The following is an 18,982-nucleotide window of genomic DNA, read 5'->3' as shown; positions in this document are numbered from 1 at the left end:
AAGTATCATTCTGTTATTGCTTTCTAGTTTTAGTCATAGCTTAAAACTCATTTAAATCATTGGTTGCACTTAGATTAAGTGAGTACTTGCATTCTCAGTGCTTTGATATCCCTCAGAACTGGTTCGACAATCACTATACTACAACATTTGTCTTAGGAGCCTTGAAAACTCCTAATATCAGAACAGCGCAAATATATCGACCAACAACTACGCATTGGACGAGATCGAAGAAGTCAAATGAGATACTTTTTTGTCTACAACCCGGTTCGTCTGTTTGTAATCTTGAGCCAAAACGTATGGACTAAAGTCGATCAAGACACAAAACTTATAAAATGGTTTCTTTGTTTTATTTCTTTCTTTGCTTTCTTCTTCTAATGTTTTAGAGATCATCTTACATTAGGTCTCTTTATATATAGGACCTTCTTAGCTTATCCTATTACAAGTATATCTAGGAATCTTATCATTATCCTAAACATATAAGTTATTCTACTTATCCTTAATGAATAACTTGTTTCCTAAGTAATATTTCTTTTGAAGCTTATTCAACATTCTCCCTTCTAAGCTTCACATCATTTTCACTTAGTTTCTGAACTTTGATCAGTTCCCTCATCTCCTTGAACTTGATCCTTGCTAGTGCCTTTGTTTATATATCTGCACGTTGCTCTGCTCCTAGTACATGTTCCACATCAATGAGTTCTCTTTCAACACATTCTCTAATGAAGTGGAACCGCTTGTGAATGTGCTTGCTACGTTTGTGGAAGACTAGATTCTTGGCTAGTGCTATAGCTGACTTGTTGTCCACGCGTATCAATGTTCTTTGAACTCTTCTTCCTGTGATCTCACTCATTAGTTCCTGAAGCCAGATGGCTTGTTTGGCGGCTTCTGTCGCTGCCATGTATTCGGCTTCACAGGAGGATAGAGCTACCACGTCTTGTTTCTGCGAGCACCAAGATATTGGTGTGTCACCGAGAAAGAACAGATGTCCAGTTGTACTTCTTACATCGTCTGGATCAGTATTGTGGCTGCTATCGCTGTATCCTATAACTTCTTGAGATCCTCCACACTTGTACTTCAAACAGAGATCACATGAGCCTTTCAGATACCTTAGAACTTGCTTCAACGCTTTCCCAAGAGACTCTCTTGGTGACTGCATAAACCTACTTAGTATACCAACACTAAACGCCATGTCAGGTCTTGTATGCATCAAGTATCTTAAGCAGCCTATCTTTCTTCGGTATTCGCTTGCATCAACCTCATGCTCTTCCATTGACTTTGAGAGATGCACACCAAACTCCATTGGAATGTGCGTTGAGTTGCAAGCATCTGTTGAACTGAAGAGGAGATAAAATTATGCTTATTGAATTTGATAAAATTAGATTTGTGATGTTGTGATGTGATTGAAAACCTGAGGATTGTTTAAAAGATTGCTAAATGAAATAAAATGAATTTAGAATCTGTCTCAAGATGCTTAAAGAGCTTTGTTTCTATCAGGTTTCCTAGTAATCCAAAAATCTTACTAGTTATATTAGGCTTACTAGCAGCAGTGTAAGCGCATTTAAAAATGTCTAGTAACTTATAAGTATTAATAGGATTACTAGATATGTTAATATGCTTAGCTCCGGCTCATAATGATGCTTGTTGTGATTGATTGAATCTGCTTGCATACATGGATTGAAACCGAATTGAAAGCTGTTGCATATAGTCTTGTGGCTGTCTTACATTGAAGCATTAGATTCATGTCTAAATGCTGAGTAAAGAAGCTTTAAAAATGCATAAGTAGCTTGCATAAATCTGAAAAGAAAGTGCTTGTGCTTAGAGAGATTGCTTGCAAAGATAGAACTTGAAAATGACTTGTTTTAATCTGTTGCAATGCTTGTGAGATTGGGAATCAAACTTGATGATTAATCAAGGATTGATCCCAATACTCTTGTGTCTTATCTTTTCTGGAGTTTAGGTGGTGTTTCAGGTTCACAAGAAGTGTTCTTTGCTCACCACCTATCCAAAACAAGAGGAAGACTTGGACCATTGTGTGGAGCAATGGGAAGATACTTGTGTGTAGATGTTGGTTTAAGAAGCGCAGGCCACGAGGTTGTTGAGCTCCTGGTTCAAGACATACAATCGGAAGACTTGACCATTGTGTGGAGCAATGGGAAGGTTCTTGTGTGTAGAAGTCGGTTTAAGAAGCGCAGGCCATGAGGTTGTTGAGCTCCTGGTTCAAGACACACAAGAAGAAGAAGGTCACCACCTAAGCCATGAGGAAGGCCGGTGATATGAGGGTACTTGAAGCTGAAGGCAAAAGGGTGGATCAGTGATTTACGCGCAGCTGTTAGGGTGATGTGCTCCTGGTCTTGAAGTTCATTGAGGCTCATTTCAAGCTTGGATCTCCCCTATACTCGGTCTCAAGTTTGCGGTGGAGATTCAAATGAGCAACCTGAAGAGCCAAAGTTCAAGACCTGTTTCCTCCTTATCATTATAAGGGAATGATAAGGTGAAGCCAGTTGCCAACATTTTGTGGGAAGTCCACAGCCTGTTCCAAAGAGGGTAGAGAGGATGTTGTGACAATGGACAGCAACAACTTGGTGTTAGAACAGATGGCCATCATAGACTACTTGACAAGAAAATCAGGTGGAGCTGAGTGGAATGCTCTGGAGTTAGAACAGTTACCGTCTGGTTGGGAAGCTATGGATCAGCTACTATATGGAGTTAGAACATATACCTTCAGTTGGGAAGCTTTAAATCAGCCCATAGCATGTGTGCTTGTACCTGGTTGATGAAGTTTAAGGAAGCCAGCTGGTGTGAGGGATTCAAGTGGTGTGTGAAGAGCAACCATTCCTCACCAAAGCAAAAGGAGCTAGGCATGTCTTACCTGATGGAGATGGCAAGAAGCCGCGAGAGAAGGGAAGACTCAGGCCGGTCCAGTCACTCCTCACCAAAACAAAAGGGAAGTTTCCCCTTAACTCAATTCAATTCATCATTGTCAACATATCTAGTAATCTAGCAGAAATACTAGTTTTACTAAAGAAGAGTTGTTAAGCATAATTTGAATCCGTTAGGAATACTAGTTTTACTAGACGGCAACATATCTAGTAATATATATAAGGAATACTAGTCTTACAAAGACGGTCAATAAGCATGAATTGATTGAGTTATGTTCTTTGATAAGTATTGATACACTTGTGGAATAATGTATCAGGTACCTTACTTGGAGACTCAACAGAGAGGATCAGGTCGCTCCTAGCCTTTCAAGATGGCACAAAGTCCGTGAAAGGGGGAGACACTAAGCCGGTTCTATAGAAGAGTCCAAGAAGGTGTGGTGAAGTGTGCGCAAGCCTTGAGTGTTGCTGCACCTGTTTAGGCCGTGATCCAGAGCTTCTTGTGTCCAACCACACTGGTTCTAAGGCACAAGAGCTCACTGGCCAATCCCTAGGCTTTGGAGATCTCTACTCTTTTTCCCTTGCAAGGTTTTGTCCCAAAGGGTTTTCCTTGTAAGGTTTTTAATGAGGGAGACTCTTCAGAGTTCCAAGCTTGACTTAGGATCTCCTAAAGTCAAGCTTGAGGGGGAGTGTTGAACTGAAGAGGAGATAGAGCTTGTACATTAATAGGGCAAGCTCTAGAAGATGTCCAGAAGAGTTCAATCATACTTCAGAAGTGTTCTGAAGTATCTAACTTGTGAAGTAAGTCTAGGAGAGACTTAGAGTGATCATGTGAAGTGTTTGGAGGAGTTAGAGAGAAGATGGCCTCAGGTGCAAAGATAGGGCGAATCAAGAAGAGGAATGGATCAACCAAAGAGGAAGGATAAGTGTTGTGCATAGTTAGGGAGAGTGTACGGACCAGACAGGCCGTACATCGACCGTACAACACCCGAGCCTCATCCATTCATCCAGTTAGCCAAAAGAAGAAGAATGCAAGGTGTGGGCGTGGCATGATTCAAATCATGTGACCGTTGGAGTGAGATGGAAGCAAAGGAATATACCTTAGGATCAATGTGGTCCAAGAGACAGGCTGGAAAGGGAAAGGTGCTTTACCTTTACAGCCTTATCCCCACACTGATCCATCTTGGCTGCTCATTCAAACTGAAGCATCTAAGCCATCCATCAAGTCCATGCACGCCTCTCCTTTACAGCTAGCACCAGAACATCAAAGACCATCCTTCTCTCATCCTATCCATCCAATCTATCTTGCATTTATGTCCATAGGATCTAGGTTTATTCTTTGATACATGTAAAGGCATATATAAGCCTTAGATGACGTTTTGTAACACAAAAGGGAGTAAGGGGGATTTCCCCTCTCCACTTCATGAATGATAAACTTGTTCTTGAATCTAAAACCCTAATCTCTAATCTCTTATTCTCCTAATCTCTCAGTCTCTTAATCTTTGTTCCTAAGTCTCTTATTCTCTCATAAACACTCTCATTAATCTCTCTTTCTAAATCACCTAGAGCAAGCTCTCATCTTTCTAAATTACCTAGAGCAAGCTCTCATCTTTCTCCATTGGAGTTTATACACACACACATACAACCAGAGAAGAGAACTCGACAAATCTCATAGCGTCCATGTCAGCTTCTTCCAGTATACGTCTAGCATAAGCTTCTTGCTTGATCGTGATGCCATGCGAGCTTTGCTTCACTTCTATACCTAGATAATAGGTCAGTAGACCCAAGTCTGACATCTCAAACTTCTGAGACATTGCAGTCTTGAATTCTCTTATCTTCTGTGATGAGTTCCCTGTAACAAACAGATCATCAACATATATAGCCACTATAAGTAGCTTGTCTCCTTCTCCCTTGCGGTACACGGAGCTCTCTTTAGTACACTTCTCGAACTTTAAACTCTTCAAGATCTGATCCAGCTTTGTGTTCCAACTCTAGAGGCTTGTCATAGCCAATACAAAGCTTTCTTAAGCTTGAACACTTTGTGTTCTTCTCCTTTCTTCTCAAATCCCTCAGGTTGGTTTACATATACTTCTTCAACTAGCTCACCGTGTAGGAATGCTGTCTTAACATCTAGGTGATGGATCTCCCATCTACATGCAGCAGCCAAACCGATCAACAATCTTATTATTTCTATTCGAGCTACTAGTGCAAAAAATTCATCGAAGTCAATCCCTTGTTCTTGAACGTAACCCTTTGCGACAAATCTTGATTTGAATTTGTTGATGCTACCATCTGCGTTGCGATTGATCTTAAAGATCCACTTGAGACCAATCACCTTTACTCCTTGTGGTTTCTCAACTAGGATCCAAGTCTCATTCTTAACTATAGACTCGATCTCATCCAGACATGCTACTTTCCACTTCTTGTTCTTAAGTGCTTCTTGTATGCTTCCCGGTTCATCTTTTAAAGCTAGTAGTTGAAACTCGCATTCAGCTTCAGCCAGTAGAATATAGTCTTCAAGGTAGCCTGGTCCCTTGACTTGTCGAGATGAGCGCCTTACTTCTTGTACAGGTTCATGTTCATCTGCTCTAGCTTCGATGACTACATCCTCTGTTTCCTCTGTTCCACTAGGTTGAGTTACTGCATCTGTCACCTCTTCTTCGTTGCTTGCTCCGACAACAAAAGGGCCACTTCCATTGTCTTCTGTGCTTCCCCATGTCATATGGAACATCCCAGGCTCAGTTTGGACTTGCTTACTTCCTCCCTTCCAATTCCAACGAGCCTTTTCATCGAAGATAACATCTCTACGTACAATAATTCTTTTTGAGGTAGGATTGTACAGTCTATAGGCCTTTGAACATGGTTCAATGCCTAAGTGAACCGCAGCCTCTGATCTGTCATCAAGCTTTCTCAGCTTGCCTCAGTCTATCTTTGCATATGCAACACACCCGAATACTCTTATGTGTGATAGACTTGGCTTCTTCCCTCTTATACATTCATAGGGAGTTTGATTCTTTACAGCTCTGGTGGGAACTCTATTAATCAAATACGTTGTGTGACGAACAGCTTCTCCCCACAGATAGTTTGGTACACTCATTGCTTTTAGTATACTCTGAGTCATCTCCATTAAAGTGTGGTTTCTTCGCTCAACCACACCATTCTGTTGAGGTGTATAAGGCGCTGTTACATGTCTTCTTATTCCGTTGTTGTTGCAGTAGCTTTGAAACTCTTGTGATGTGATTTCTCCACCTCTGTATGTGCGTAATGTCACTATCTCTTTGTTGAAGTCTTTCTCAACTAGCTTATTGAACATCTTAAACTTGTCAAATGCATCACTCTTATCTTTCAATAGTATAGACCACATGTACCTTGTGCAGTCGTCAATGATGACAAAAATGTATTTGTTGAGAGATAGAGTTGATGGAGAGATTGGACCGCAAAGGTCTGCGTGTAAGAGCTCCAGTGCTTGCTTTGCTCTAAACGCCGTTGCCTTTGGGAATGATTGTCGAGTTTGCTTGCCAACCAAACAAGAGTCACAAAGTCTTCTTTCTTCATTTATCTCCGGCAGGCCAAGAACCATTCCGTGAGTTGCCATAGCTTTCATTGTCTTGAAGCAAATGTGACCAAGTCTCGCGTGCCATCTCCATGGTTCCTCATCTATCTTAGTGTGTAGACACATTGCTCTGCCGACTTGTAACTTAATCTTGTAGAGCCTATTTGCGGATCTAAGTACCTTAACAATCAATCTTTCTTCAGGGTCTCTTAGTGTTAAGAAGTTGTCTCTCATACGAACATCACACCCTTGTTCTGTTGCTTGTCCTAAGCTTAGGATATTGCTCTTTAGCTCAGGAATGAAATAGATATCTGTTAGTAGCTTATGTTCTCCTGTCTTAGCTTCAAAGAGAATTGAACCTTTTCCACTTATATCAACGAATGATCTATCTCCAAACTTCAATTTGCCTTTGATGTTCTCGTTTATCTCAGAGAAATAAGACCGTTCTCCAGTCATGTGATTAGAGGCGCGTTGTCCAGATACCACACACCGTCTTCTTTCTTGTTGGTTTCTAGTTTCTTAGGCATCACCTTCTCTTCATTGAGAAACACCAACTCATGCATGTATAAAGTTGCCTCTGCAGTTTCGGTTTCAGCTTTGTTGAGTTCTTCATCATCTTTCTTTTCGGTACACACTGATGCAAAGTCTCCCTTCTTCTTGCAGTTGAAGCAAACGATCAGCGAGTAGTCCTTTTTTCTTTGTTTCTCTCGCCATTGTTGCTTCTGCCACGACCTCTTCCTATGTTGCCTCTGCCACGGCCTCTGTTATGTCCTCTTCCTCTTCCTGAATTGTCTGATCCTCTTTGATCATATGACTTCTCAGTGTTTGAGTACAGAAGACTTCCTTGTTGCTCAATAGGTTCAAAACATTTTATTCGTTCTTCATAAGCTTTGAGCCTTCCAATAATGTCTTCAAAGCTAGTTGTATCCAAATCTAACAACTGTTCTAACGAGGCTGTCATATGGATGAACTTTGATGGTAGACTATTAAGAAACTTCTTCACAACTTTAGGTCCCTCAATACTCTGTCCCAATGAGGTTGCTTTTGACGTAAGCTCCGATATCTTTCCTGAGAACGTATCAATCGAATCCGAGTCATCCATCTTCAAACGATCAAATTCATTCATCAGCGTCTGAAGACGAGCTGATTTAACACGCTCTGCTCCTAGGTTTCTTGATCGTATAGCTTCCCATATCACTTTAGGGGAACCCAAGTCACCAACTTGCAAGATCAATGATTCAGGTATGGACTGAAACAAGAGAGCTGTAGACAGATCATTCTTCTCTTCTTCATCTGTTCCAGGCTCTATCGTTTCCCATACCTTGTGCACACGCAGAAGCACCTTCATCCTCATTGCCCACACCGTGTAGTTCGACGTCGTCAACATCGGACACACCACAGCACCAGGTACGCCATCTTTAAGCTTTACCAAAGCTTTTGAATCCGCCATTGTTTTGTATCTTTAGAACTAGTGATCTCCTTTTCTAACCACAAGCTCTGATACCAAATAAAGTCGATCAAGACACAAAACTTATAAAACGGTTTCTTTGTTTTATTTCTTTCTTTGCTTTCTTCTTCTAATGTTGTAGAGATCATCTTACATTAGGTCTCTTTATATATAGGACCTTCTTAGCTTATCCTATTACAAGTATATCTAGGAATCTTATCATTATCCTAAACATATAAGTTATTCTACTTATCTTTAATGAATAACTTGTTTCTCAATTAATCTTTCTTTTGAAGCTTATCCACCATGTACCAAAATGATAAGAGATTGTATGTTATTTGTTTCTGTTCCGCCCAACCTCCCTCTCTTGTATTCTACACTCTAGAAGTACAAGCCAAATATAGAGATCTTCTCAAGACGTCTCACACGTCGAGAGCCTGAGATCAAGACCCTAGTCTATAGATCTTTACACTGTATTCAAAAAGCCCCATTCTTTCTCTTCAAACTATTATTTATACTCCCCTCATTGTAACGGCCTCGTAACAACCCCTTAGTCCACGTCAACACTCACTTCCTCTTTATCTTCTTCCTCTCTTCTCACAGCTCCCTTCTTCTTACGGTAATACACCCTCCATGGCTTATCACAAAACTAAGTGCTTAGTGGCTCGATCTAGTAACAGAAACCAGCATGCCTGTTTATTTATTCTACTTCCATGGAAAAGACGTACAATAGGTTCTTATGAAATCTCTACGCAGACGTTAAAACGCCAAATCATCTCAACTTCAAGAATTATCATCATAACGATAGCTAGCCAACGCCTCAGGGTATAAGACAAATTCCGCACTCTCTTTCAATGTTGATGGTAACTCAGTGACAATATGGTTCTTCCCCAACACCGGCTTCAACTGCGAAACATGAAAAACCGGGTGTATCTTATAGTCAGCAGGTAGTTGCAAGCGATAAGCGACCGGCCCAATCTTTTCCAATACTGTAAAAGGACCATAATATTTCGCTGCTAGTTTGCGGCAAAACGTTTTTGCCAAAGTCTTCTGACGGTAAGGTCTGAGTTTCAAGAAAACCGAAGATCCCACCGAAAATTGAAGATCACGCCTATGTTTATCAGCACTGTTCTTCATCGCAGCCTGTGCTTTTATTAAAAATTCTTTAGCATGTTGCAACATCTCATCTCGCTCTTTCAACATAACCTCCAACTCAAAATTCATAGTAGAACCGTCTTCATACCGCAGCAATGATGGTGGTTCCCGACCATATACCAACTTGAAAGGAGACGTATGTGTGGAAGTGTGATAGGATGTATTATACCAATACTCACACCAAGACAAATACTTGCTCCATTGCTTGGGATTGGCAGACGTGAAACAGCGCAGGATTTGCAGACGTGAAACAACGCAAGTACGCCTCGAGGCATCGGTTCACCACCTCAGTCTGACCATCACTTTGAGGGTGATAGGCCGTACTAAACTTCAGAGATGTGCCTGCCAAGCGAAAACATTCCCTCCAAAACTTACTGAGAAACACGCGGTCACGATCTGAAATGATCGAAACTGGATAACCATGCAGCCTTACAATCTCACGAATGAACTTCTCTGCTACTGATGTTGCAGTGTAAGGGTGTTTCAAAGGAATGAAATGTGCGTATTTACTCAGTCGATCCACTACCACCATGATCACAGAAAAATCCTCTGCTTTCGGTAAACCATCTATGAAGTCCATGGAAACTTCAGACCAAATCATAGTAGGGAGTGGTATCGGCTGTAACAGACCACCAGGATTCAGTGTTGAGTATTTGTGGGTCTGGCATATAGTGCACTCCGACACATAGTGTTGAACATCGTCTTTTAACTTAGACCAATGAAACAACCTTTGAATGCGCTTGATTGTTTTCAACACCCCAGAATGCCCGCCAAATACCCCGTCATGATATTCCTGGAGTATAATCACAATATACTTTGATGTCTTAGGGATAACCAATCTTCCTTTGTAAAAGAGTCGACCGTTGATGATCGAGTAATGCTTTTTCGGATTTCTTCCCTGAACGATGTCTTGAATTTCTTGCTGTAAACCCGGGTCAGAATCAATTTCCTCCAACAAATCTTGCATTTGCAGGTTAGATGAAACTGTCAATGCGCACAAAAGACCTTCATTGTCAAACTTCGTATCCTGTGAAATACGAGAAAGTCCATCTGCTGCTTTATTTTCGATTCCGGCTTTGTAGATGATCTCAAAGTCAAAACCCAAGAGTTTAGTGAGCCATTTTTGATAATCCATAGAAATGTCTCGCTGCTCTAACAAAAATTTCAAGCTCTTTTGATCAGTGTAGACCAAAAACGTCTTCCCATCAAATAATGTTTCCAGCGTTGAACCGCCAGCACAATGGCCATCAATTCTCTTTCGTATATGGGTTTTAGCTGCTCTCTGTCTGTTAACGCCTTACTGAAATAGCAAATGGGCTTGTGGTTCTGCATAAGGACTGCTCCCAATCCAAACCCTGAAGCATCAGCTTCGATCACAAATATTTCCTGAAAATTAGGCAGCGCAAGCACAGGAGCTGTTGTCATTGCCAGCTTCAGTTGATCAAAAGCTACCTGCGTTTTTCCCGACCAATCAAAACTGTCCTTCTTTAATAGATCTGTCAACGGCCGTGCAATAACCCCATAACTCTTCACATATTTTCTGTAGTACCCAGTCAAACCAAGAAACCCCCTCAAACTCTTTATTGTTCTTGGGGATGGCCACGCTTGCATTGCTTCTGTCTTTGCTGGGTCGGTGGCCACACCTTCTTTAGAAATAATATGCCCCAAGTAGTCGACATGATCTTGAGCAAAAGCACATTTCTTGCGGTTTGCTAGTAAAGAATGACGCTTCAAGGTCTCTAAAACGATCTTCAAATGTTCACAATGCTCCTCCACTGATTTACTATAAACCAGAATATCATCAAAAAATACCAAGACGAACTTCCTGAGATACGGCTTGAAAACTGCATTCATCAGTGACTGAAATGTTGCCGGGGCATTACTGAGGCCAAACGGCATCACAACAAACTCGTAATGTCCCTCATGTGTCCTAAAAGCTGTTTTTTCGATGTCAGCTTCACTCATTCGTATTTGATGATACCCTAAACGAAGTGTTTATTCTTACAAATATTGTTGTGAGATCTCGTCCACTTCTCATCACAAGAGAAACAAATTCCATTTTTTTTCTTGTGTTCAAATTCAGCATCAGAAAGTTTCACTCGATTCTGACCCTTCAGAACAACAGCTTGAGTTGATTGTTTGACACTTGGGTCAAGTTGCTTTTGCTTATTGTTCCAAGCTTGGTTTGTCGGAGTAGCTAACGGTTTGAAGAAGGGACTTGTTGTCGACTTGACAAAACGTTTTTCTTGACCCTTCGCAGATGAAAACAAACGACAAAACTCACTATCTTCCATCTTAATCACTGCTTGAATGTGATCAGATAATGTGCGAGGCTCTTTCATCATTATAACCTCCTTCATTTCTCTTTTTAGCCCGTTGAAGAAGATGTCAATCTTGTGTGCTTCGGCTAACTTAATCTGAGAAGCTAACTCTTGAAACTCCCGCACATACTCAGCTATCGTGCCTGTTTGTTGTATACTGAACAGTCTTTTCCCCGGTGTTTTCTCAAATGATTCTGCAAATCTCGCTAATAGTCTCCTCTTGAAATCGAACCAGTCAATGAAATCCCCATACTCAATCTCGTAGTTAAACCAGCAGAGAGCATCTTCTTCCAAACTCAAAGAGGCTAATTCCAACTGATACTCCGGCGTTGACTGCATCACTCGAAAATACCTCTCTGCTTGTGCGATCCAACCAAACGGATTGATACCAGAGAAGATAGGCATCTCTACTTTCTTATATAATCCCTTTCGATTCTCAGATCTGTTCTCTACATTCCGATAACCTAGCTCAGGTTCCTTCCGGTACTGTTCAAAATGTCTAGGCGATACCTGATTCAAGTTTCGTGGATCTTCTTGCGTCGGATTAGCTCCACTCGATTCCGGCTGTGATGACCGAGGATTCGATTGTTGAATCGTAGCGATGAAAGCTGTCAGAGTCGATTCAAGACTCGAGAATCGCTCGTCCATCTTCGTCTCCTTCGATTGATTGTTCACCTCCGTTGTCGCTACAAATCTGTTGAATCGGTCGTCGAGACTATCGAATCTCCGTCGTAACTCATCGACGTTGTTATCCAACGCACCGATCCGCTGCATTGATTCTTCCAGAGTCGCTGATCTCGTCATCGTCGTCTCTTTCGCGTGAAACGAATGCTCACCGCACCAAATGATAAGAGATTGTATGTTATTTGTTTCTGTTCCGCCCAACCTCCCTCTCTTGTATTCTACACACTAGAAGTACAAGCCAAATATAGAGATCTTCTCAAGACGTCTCACACGTCGAGAGCCTGAGATCAAGACTCTAGTCTATAGATCTTTACACCGTATTCAAAAAGCCCCATTCTTTCTCTTCAAACTATTATTTATACTCCCCTCATTGTAACGGCCTCGTAACAACCCCTTAGTCCACGTCAACACTCGCTTCCTCTTTATCTTCTTCCTCTCTTCTCACAGCTCCCTTCTTCTTACGGTAATACACCCTCCATGGCTTATCACAAAACTAAGTGCTTAGTGGCTCGATCTAGTAACAGAAACCAGCATGCCTGTTTATTTATTCTACTTCCATGGAAAAGACGTACAATAGGTTCTTATGAAATCTCTACGCAGACGTTAAAACGCCAAATCATCTCAACTTCAAGAATTTTAATTCAGAGGTTCTGATCAAACAAAAAGGAAACGTAACCAAATCTCCAACCAGTTTCATCTCTAGGTCTGACCGGTTTTGGCATTGGCCGCAGCTAACATTGGCTCGAGCTCTCCTTTATTGTACAGCTGCAACGTATCTGTGCAACAAGAAAGATAGGGAGATCAAGTTATCAGAATGAAAAGAAAAAAAAAACACAAGCTATCGAGAAAGATCTTGAGAGTGTTGTACCTGAGCAGCCACCAATGTGCTTGCCTCCTGGTCATGAAATACAAAATAAGATTTGTAAAGTGATGGAGAATGCAAATGCAGTGACTAAGATGTCAAATATAATAAGGTTCGTGTTTAAGAAAAAATCTAATTTGAGGAAAGAAAATGTTGCCAAATGATGAAACAACAAACTAACCGATGAAAACATTAGGAACAGTGAATTGTCCAGTGAGTTTCTCCAAGACATTCTGCAGCTGCGACCCCTCTGCACCTGAAAATGTTGAAAAAAGACCAAAACAATGGTGAGAATGTGTGTTTCTAAGCGATACCATGAAGCAGAAAATGGTTTGGCCATAATAAGACAGAACAAGAATCATATATGTATATAGTTGAAAACAAGTATAAAGTAGATCCAGAGTAAAAGGGACATTGTAATTAAATCTAATTTGGCAAAACTAGTGAACCAGAACCATATATATATATAGAGAGAGAGAGGATAAAAGAAGTAGGGAGGGGTAGAGATACCAAGTTCATCGAGTTCAATAACGAGTGGCTTAACTTGAAGCCCATTGAACAACGACTTCACTTCCGACGAGTATCTTCACCCAAAAAACAAAAAACTCAGGTCAACCAGTCTCCAATTGAACAAAGTAAACAGAGAAGAGAGAACCTACGAGCACCAGGATTTGGAGTAGACAACCACAGGGTTTTCTGCTACAGTCGTTTTAACTGTCTCCTCCAAGGAAGATGACGATGATGACATGGCCCTCACGGAAGAGCCGTGGTGCGGTGGCCACGACACGACGAGCCGGAGAGGTGTGGGCTTAATAAGACATGTCCTTAATACGAGAGAGCTTCTTAACATGGACAAAGAGAATGGCCGATTTGTAAAAAACAGCGACGTCGTCGTCGATCTCAGGCTCCCGAGATTGGCTGATGCGGCCATGGCAGGCTGCGATGATTCTTCTCCTCTTTCTTTCTTTCTTTCTGAGCAATTTCTCTTCTCTTAATTTCGTTAAAAAAAAAATGAAAAGATATGTCTGAGCCCGGGTTCGAACCGGGGACCTCTAGTGTGTGAGACTAGCGTGATAACCGACTACACCACCCAGACTTTTTGAAATTTCTTGTTCTTTTTAATATTCATTTACGACCTTTCCGCATTTAATGTGAGCCTGTCACAGAAGATATTACTACATACACAAAAATTAAGAGCAAAGAACCAAAAGAAAAAAAAAAAAAACACTGGTTACCAGTCCTTGATGAGACATTATTTAAGAGTAACAAGTTTATTCAAACACTGAAAGAATATGCCAATGGTTCAACCGATATTCTTGGAGAAGCCTAACTTATTAGATAAATATCCCTTGTAAAGTGTAACTAACGAAACCACTTTGTGTATTTAAACATTGTAATCAAGTTAATGAAAGGCAAGGGAAATACTTCCAATAACATGGTATCAGAGCTTTAATGTTGTTGAAGCTCTTCACACAACAACCCACCTTCTAAATATTCTACCTTCAACTTCCATCGATAACCAAATTCTATTTCAAAAACTATTTAACAAAAAGCCCACATATGACCACCTTCGTACTTTTGGTTGCCTTTGCTTTCCAAATATAAACCACTCCAACCTTCACAAACTTGCCCCACGCTCAAAACCTTCTCTTTTTTCTTGGCTATCCCACTAATCACAAAGGATATCGATGCCTTGACTTAAAGACCAGAAAAATCATCATCTCTCGTCATGTGGTCTTTGACGAATCGATCTTTCCCGCTGCTGAGACACACAGCTCAAACTCGGCAGGCTTCTATCAATTCCTTGAAACAGAACCTTCACCTTTGTTTAAGGATATCTTACAATCTCCTCTTACACCGATGCTACCTCCACAAAGCTCAGGTTCTCCACCGGCTCTACCACTCCCCACCGTTCCTCCACCTCCTGCTAATATCAATTCTTCGCGTCATCCTATGACAACAAGAAGCAGAGATGGTACTCGCAAACAAAAAGCTCCTCTTTCCCTCACTGGTTCAACTGTTTCACCTCTTCCCAAAAGTCATTTACAAGCTTTGTCTGATCCTAACTGGAACCCAGCAATGGGTGATGAGTACGGTGCTATGGTTAAGAATAAAACGTTTACGCTTGTACCTAGACCCCCTGATACTAACATTATTCGTTCAATGTGGCTTTACAAGCATAAGACAGGTCCAGATGGGATACCACGATGCCACAAAGCTCGATTGGTTGCTAATGGGAAATCGCAGCAACAGGGACTGGATTATGACGAAACATTCAGTCCTGTGGTGAAACCAGTGACAATCCGAGCAGTTTTGCACTTGGCTTTGGCTAACGACTGGGAGGTCCATCACCTCGACGTCAAGAACGCCTTCCTCCATGGGAAACTCGAGGAAAGGGTCTTTATGCATCAACCTCCTGGAATGGCAGATCCTTCAAACCCTCATCACGTCTGGAAGCTAGATAAGGCTCTCTACGGACTCAAACAAGCACCCCGTGCGTGGAATGCTCGGTTCTCTACATTCGTTGAGAAATTGGGTTTTGTCAAGAGCTTCAGTAACACATCTCTTTACGTCTACAACAAAGGCAATGATCGCGCTTATCTGCTCCTTTATGTCGATGACATATTACTGACAGCTTCCACTCCACATCTACGACAAACCCTGAGCAATCTGCTTAAACAAGAGTTTGAGATGTCGGATGACGGCAAACTCTCCTACTTCCTTGGAATCCAAGCCACATACGACTCAAAAGGATTATTCTTGAGCCAGTCCTCTTACGCCCAGGACCTTCTTCTCCGCGCAAACTTGAAGGACTGCAAGCCTATCTCCACACCGGTTGACCTCAAATCCAAGCTCTCCTCTGAAGATGGTGCTAAGGTCGACGACCCCACTCAGTACAGAAGCATAGCTGGTGCCCTTCAGTACTTACCACTTACACGTCCAGATATCCAATACGCAGTGCATCAGCTTTGCCTTTACATGCACGACCCCAGGCAGCCTCATCTGATCGCTATGAAGCGTGTACTTCGTTATCTCAAAGGAACTTTTAGCCACGGCCTCCGCCTACACAAATCTTCCTCCACTGCGTTAACAGCATACACGGATGCCGACTGGGCTGGATGCCCGGACACTCGCAGATCGACATCAGGCTATTGCGTCTTCATGGGTGACAATCTCATCTTATGGTCCTCAAAACGACAACCAACTATCTCTCGATCCAGTTCAGAAGTTGAGTACAAAGGAGTTCCCAATGTTGTTGCTGAAACCTGTTGGATTTGGAATCTAATGCTCGAGCTCAAGATACCAATAACCTCCGCTACATTGGTGTATTGGTGAAAAGGTTGCAATGGGACAAATAAGAGTTCTTCATGTCCCCTCATCAGCTCAATATGCAGACATATTTACAAAAGGATTGCCATCTTCTATGTTCGAGGACTTCAAGTCCAGTCTATCCGTTCGTGAAAGAATATGCCAATGGTTCAACTGATATTCTTGGAGAAGCCTAACTTATTAGATAAATATCCCTTGTAAAGTGTAACTAACGAAACCACTTTGTGTATTTAAACATTGTAATCACGTTAATGAAAGGTAAGGGAAATACTTCCAATAACAAACACCTGCAAAATAGGTTTTTGTGAGTCTGTAAAATCCAAACATATCAAAAGTACACAAGAGTAAAACATGTGCTTTCCTCTCTTCCACCTCTCACATTAATTTTCATCTCAAGATGATGATCCTTCACTGTTTGGCTCACGAATCTGGATTGATGTCTTCGACAAGCTTGCTTCCAGTTCATCAAGCTCATCCATGTCCAAATCATCGTCATCGTCGTCATCTTCGTCCACTTCTTTTGAACTCTGTTCAGCAGCATCACCACTAGTCCTGCTTGTCCCTGCCTCTGTTTCTTTGCTCTTTGCCTGAGAAACAAAAACTCCATTAACATGACTTGGTTGGTTTATTGAATGATGAGTGTGAGAAAGAGAGAGAGAGAGAGAGAGAGAGAGAGAGAGAGAGAGAGTTAACCTTCTGTTCAATCTCTTCCTCTTCTTTTTCCCTCTCGTATTCTTCAAAAGCCTCAGCATCGTCCACAAACAAGCTTGCATTCGACAGAAACAGCTCCCGACCACTGACATCACACACACAATGAATCAGCTCAGCTTACCAGGAACAAAACAATCGAAAGTGATGAATGGTGGATTTACCTCATACGGTCGTTCTTAGCTCTCTCGGCCTGAGAAGCAGCCAGACCTGCATCTCTCTCAGCTATCTTCTTCCTCTTCCATTCCATGAATAGCGCAGGTGTCATTTGTGTTGCGGTTTTCAGTTTTGCACGCTGCAACAATTTAGAACAAGAATCAAAACTTCAGAGACCTAGCAGCTATGAGCAGATTGGGAAAAGCTGGAAGAAGAGGGTACTAAACCTCATTTTCGATTTCTTCTTCGACTGGCATCTTTTGTGACTCCTCTTCCAAGAGGGCCTTCATTTGAGATTTAAGGATATACCCAGGTGGAAGAGCGTGTCTGTAGTGACACTCTTTGCCACCATTGGGGCAAGCCCAGAACCACCCATACTGTTTCTTTTCCACCGCGTCCAGAAAATACTTGCATACCTATAATTTATTTAGGATCCAAGATGTTTTAGAAATAATTACTTCTCTTAGTATAAAATTAAGAAACAGTCACATCATCATGATAAACATGTCGTTTAAATCACTACCATCACCAGAAGCATGAGTTACGGTGAAGCATGATCCAAGTGAGGAGAAAGCAATAAGGAACAACGGAAGGAAAAAAGATCGTGTAGGAACCAAATAGCTCCTAAGATGAACCATGCTATTAGCAAAGTCAGCATAGGTGAACATAAACCCCAATATCAGCTAAAACTAACGACACTAACGCATCACACTTTGCATAATCTTAGATTATGGCTGAATATTTGTACAAGAGAAACTATTATATATTACAAAACCAGAAGCCCTCAATCAACATGTCCCAAAAGGTAGCCAATAACAAGTTTTGAGATACAGCGAGAGAAAGAAGAAAGCACTTACAATATCAGTTGGCTTATTCTGGTTATATTCATTTTTCTTCGACTCCACAACCTTTTCAAGGGTCTCTTGATCCCACTCCTCCATATCTCCATCTTAAAACAAATATTAAAAAAAAAAATTAACATAAGACCATCGTTAATCAAGAACAGAAGGGATGTAAATAAAAGGGCACTTTGTTGCTGCACTTGTGGTGGGTTTACCTTCATCACGCTTATCGCTGTAAATATCGATCTTCTCACCCTTCCTCTGAATGTTCAAATCATGAGAGAATTTGCACTTGAATCCCTTCTGACACTGCCCTGCCTTGAAAAACTCACACAGGATTGACTTTGGATCCACACCTGCCAAAAACAACCACCAAATTCTATAAATACATCGAAACACCAACATCAAAACAACACAGGGAAGACTGAAACTTTATATCAGAGCATTTAGTTAATGGAAAAACAAAAACAAAACATTACCTACAGGAACTTTAGGCTGACTAATGGCAACCTTGAACAACTCATTCAACTCCTGTTCTCTGGCTTTCTCTTCCTCTTTCTTTTTCTGCCCTCAACAAACAAACAAAAAAACCATTTTCTTTTGGTAAGAGCTTAATCGAAGAAAGAACTGACTGCTACAGCAACAAACTATCTCTCTAACTCCAAAGCATCAAGAAACTCAGAATCCCAATTTCATCAGAATATTAAAATAGATTCAAGGAATGATTTGTTCGTTACCTTGGCTGCAACTTTAGATGCGTCGGGTTTAGGCTGAACAGATTGCTTGAGACTCTGGACATACTTCTGTACGTTCTTGCTCTTGTTCTTGTTTTTCAGACCAAAAGTTTTGTCTTCCACTTGCTTCTGCTTTTTCGCCAAATCAGCCTTTGGTTGTTGCTTTGGAGGCATCTTCTTCGATCAAATCAAATCCAATCCAATCCAAAAAGGACAACACAAACTTCTTCTTTTTTGATGTATATTCGACAAGGTTCTATAGCTAATGTATCAAAATTAGGGTTTTTAAAATTAAAAAAAAAAAAAAAAAAAAAACA

General features: G+C 41.2%; 3 protein-coding genes and 1 non-coding gene across 4 annotated transcripts; all 4 read right to left on the bottom strand.

The window, feature by feature from the left end:
• Nucleotides 1-7,102: 7,102 nt before the first annotated feature.
• On the bottom strand, nt 7,103-7,876 carry LOC106302294. The gene has a single exon (XM_013738835.1). It carries the CDS (start codon nt 7,874-7,876, stop codon nt 7,103-7,105), a length of 774 nt encoding a protein of 257 aa, XP_013594289.1.
• A 4,675-nt stretch (nt 7,877-12,551) lies between these two features.
• Nucleotides 12,552-13,912, bottom strand: LOC106301207 (monothiol glutaredoxin-S12, chloroplastic). Its single transcript, XM_013737553.1, has 5 exons — nt 13,555-13,912; nt 13,406-13,479; nt 13,077-13,151; nt 12,902-12,928; nt 12,552-12,809 (listed from the first exon to the last, which is right to left on the bottom strand). The coding sequence occupies exons 1-5, from the start codon at nt 13,824-13,826 to the stop codon at nt 12,733-12,735; spliced, it is 525 nt and encodes a 174-aa protein (XP_013593007.1). The 5' UTR covers nt 13,827-13,912; the 3' UTR covers nt 12,552-12,732.
• A 5-nt stretch (nt 13,913-13,917) lies between these two features.
• On the bottom strand, nt 13,918-13,991 carry TRNAV-CAC. Its single transcript has one exon. It is a non-coding gene; the product is annotated as a tRNA-Val (tRNA).
• Nucleotides 13,992-16,436: 2,445 nt separating this feature from the next.
• LOC106301781 (zinc finger CCCH domain-containing protein 21) lies at nt 16,437-18,973 on the bottom strand. Its single transcript, XM_013738255.1, has 8 exons — nt 18,669-18,973; nt 18,411-18,495; nt 18,147-18,287; nt 17,947-18,038; nt 17,317-17,505; nt 17,098-17,228; nt 16,919-17,021; nt 16,437-16,812 (listed from the first exon to the last, which is right to left on the bottom strand). The coding sequence occupies exons 1-8, from the start codon at nt 18,837-18,839 to the stop codon at nt 16,618-16,620; spliced, it is 1,107 nt and encodes a 368-aa protein (XP_013593709.1). The 5' UTR covers nt 18,840-18,973; the 3' UTR covers nt 16,437-16,617.
• Nucleotides 18,974-18,982: the final 9 nt, after the last annotated feature.

This window comes from Brassica oleracea, chromosome C7 (genome assembly GCF_000695525.1).
Source record: "Brassica oleracea var. oleracea cultivar TO1000 chromosome C7, BOL, whole genome shotgun sequence".
NCBI lineage: Eukaryota > Viridiplantae > Streptophyta > Magnoliopsida > Brassicales > Brassicaceae > Brassica > Brassica oleracea.
Note: the sequence above shows the minus strand (reverse complement) of the source record. Positions and strands in the feature narration are given on the sequence as shown.

What these genes read in the sequence shown, in the direction of transcription:
- LOC106302294 (XM_013738835.1), bottom strand. Translation starts at nt 7,876, where the DNA reads ATGGCGGATTCAAAAGCTTTGGTAAAGCTTAAAGATGGCGTACCTGGT.
- LOC106301207 (XM_013737553.1), bottom strand. Translation starts at nt 13,826, where the DNA reads ATGGCCGCATCAGCCAATCTCGGGAGCCTGAGATCGACGACGACGTCG. An exon ending in TACTCCAAATCCTGGTGCTC is followed by an intron (nt 13,480 to 13,554) that starts GTAGGTTCTCTC and finishes TTTTGGGTGAAG; the next exon opens with ATACTCGTCGGAAGTGAAGT. An exon ending in TATTGAACTCGATGAACTTG is followed by an intron (nt 13,152 to 13,405) that starts GTATCTCTACCC and finishes CAACATTTTCAG; the next exon opens with GTGCAGAGGGGTCGCAGCTG.
- LOC106301781 (XM_013738255.1), bottom strand. Translation starts at nt 18,839, where the DNA reads ATGCCTCCAAAGCAACAACCAAAGGCTGATTTGGCGAAAAAGCAGAAG. An exon ending in CAGCGATAAGCGTGATGAAG is followed by an intron (nt 18,039 to 18,146) that starts GTAAACCCACCA and finishes ATTTGTTTTAAG; the next exon opens with ATGGAGATATGGAGGAGTGG. An exon ending in AGGAAGAGATTGAACAGAAG is followed by an intron (nt 16,813 to 16,918) that starts GTTAACTCTCTC and finishes TTTGTTTCTCAG; the next exon opens with GCAAAGAGCAAAGAAACAGA.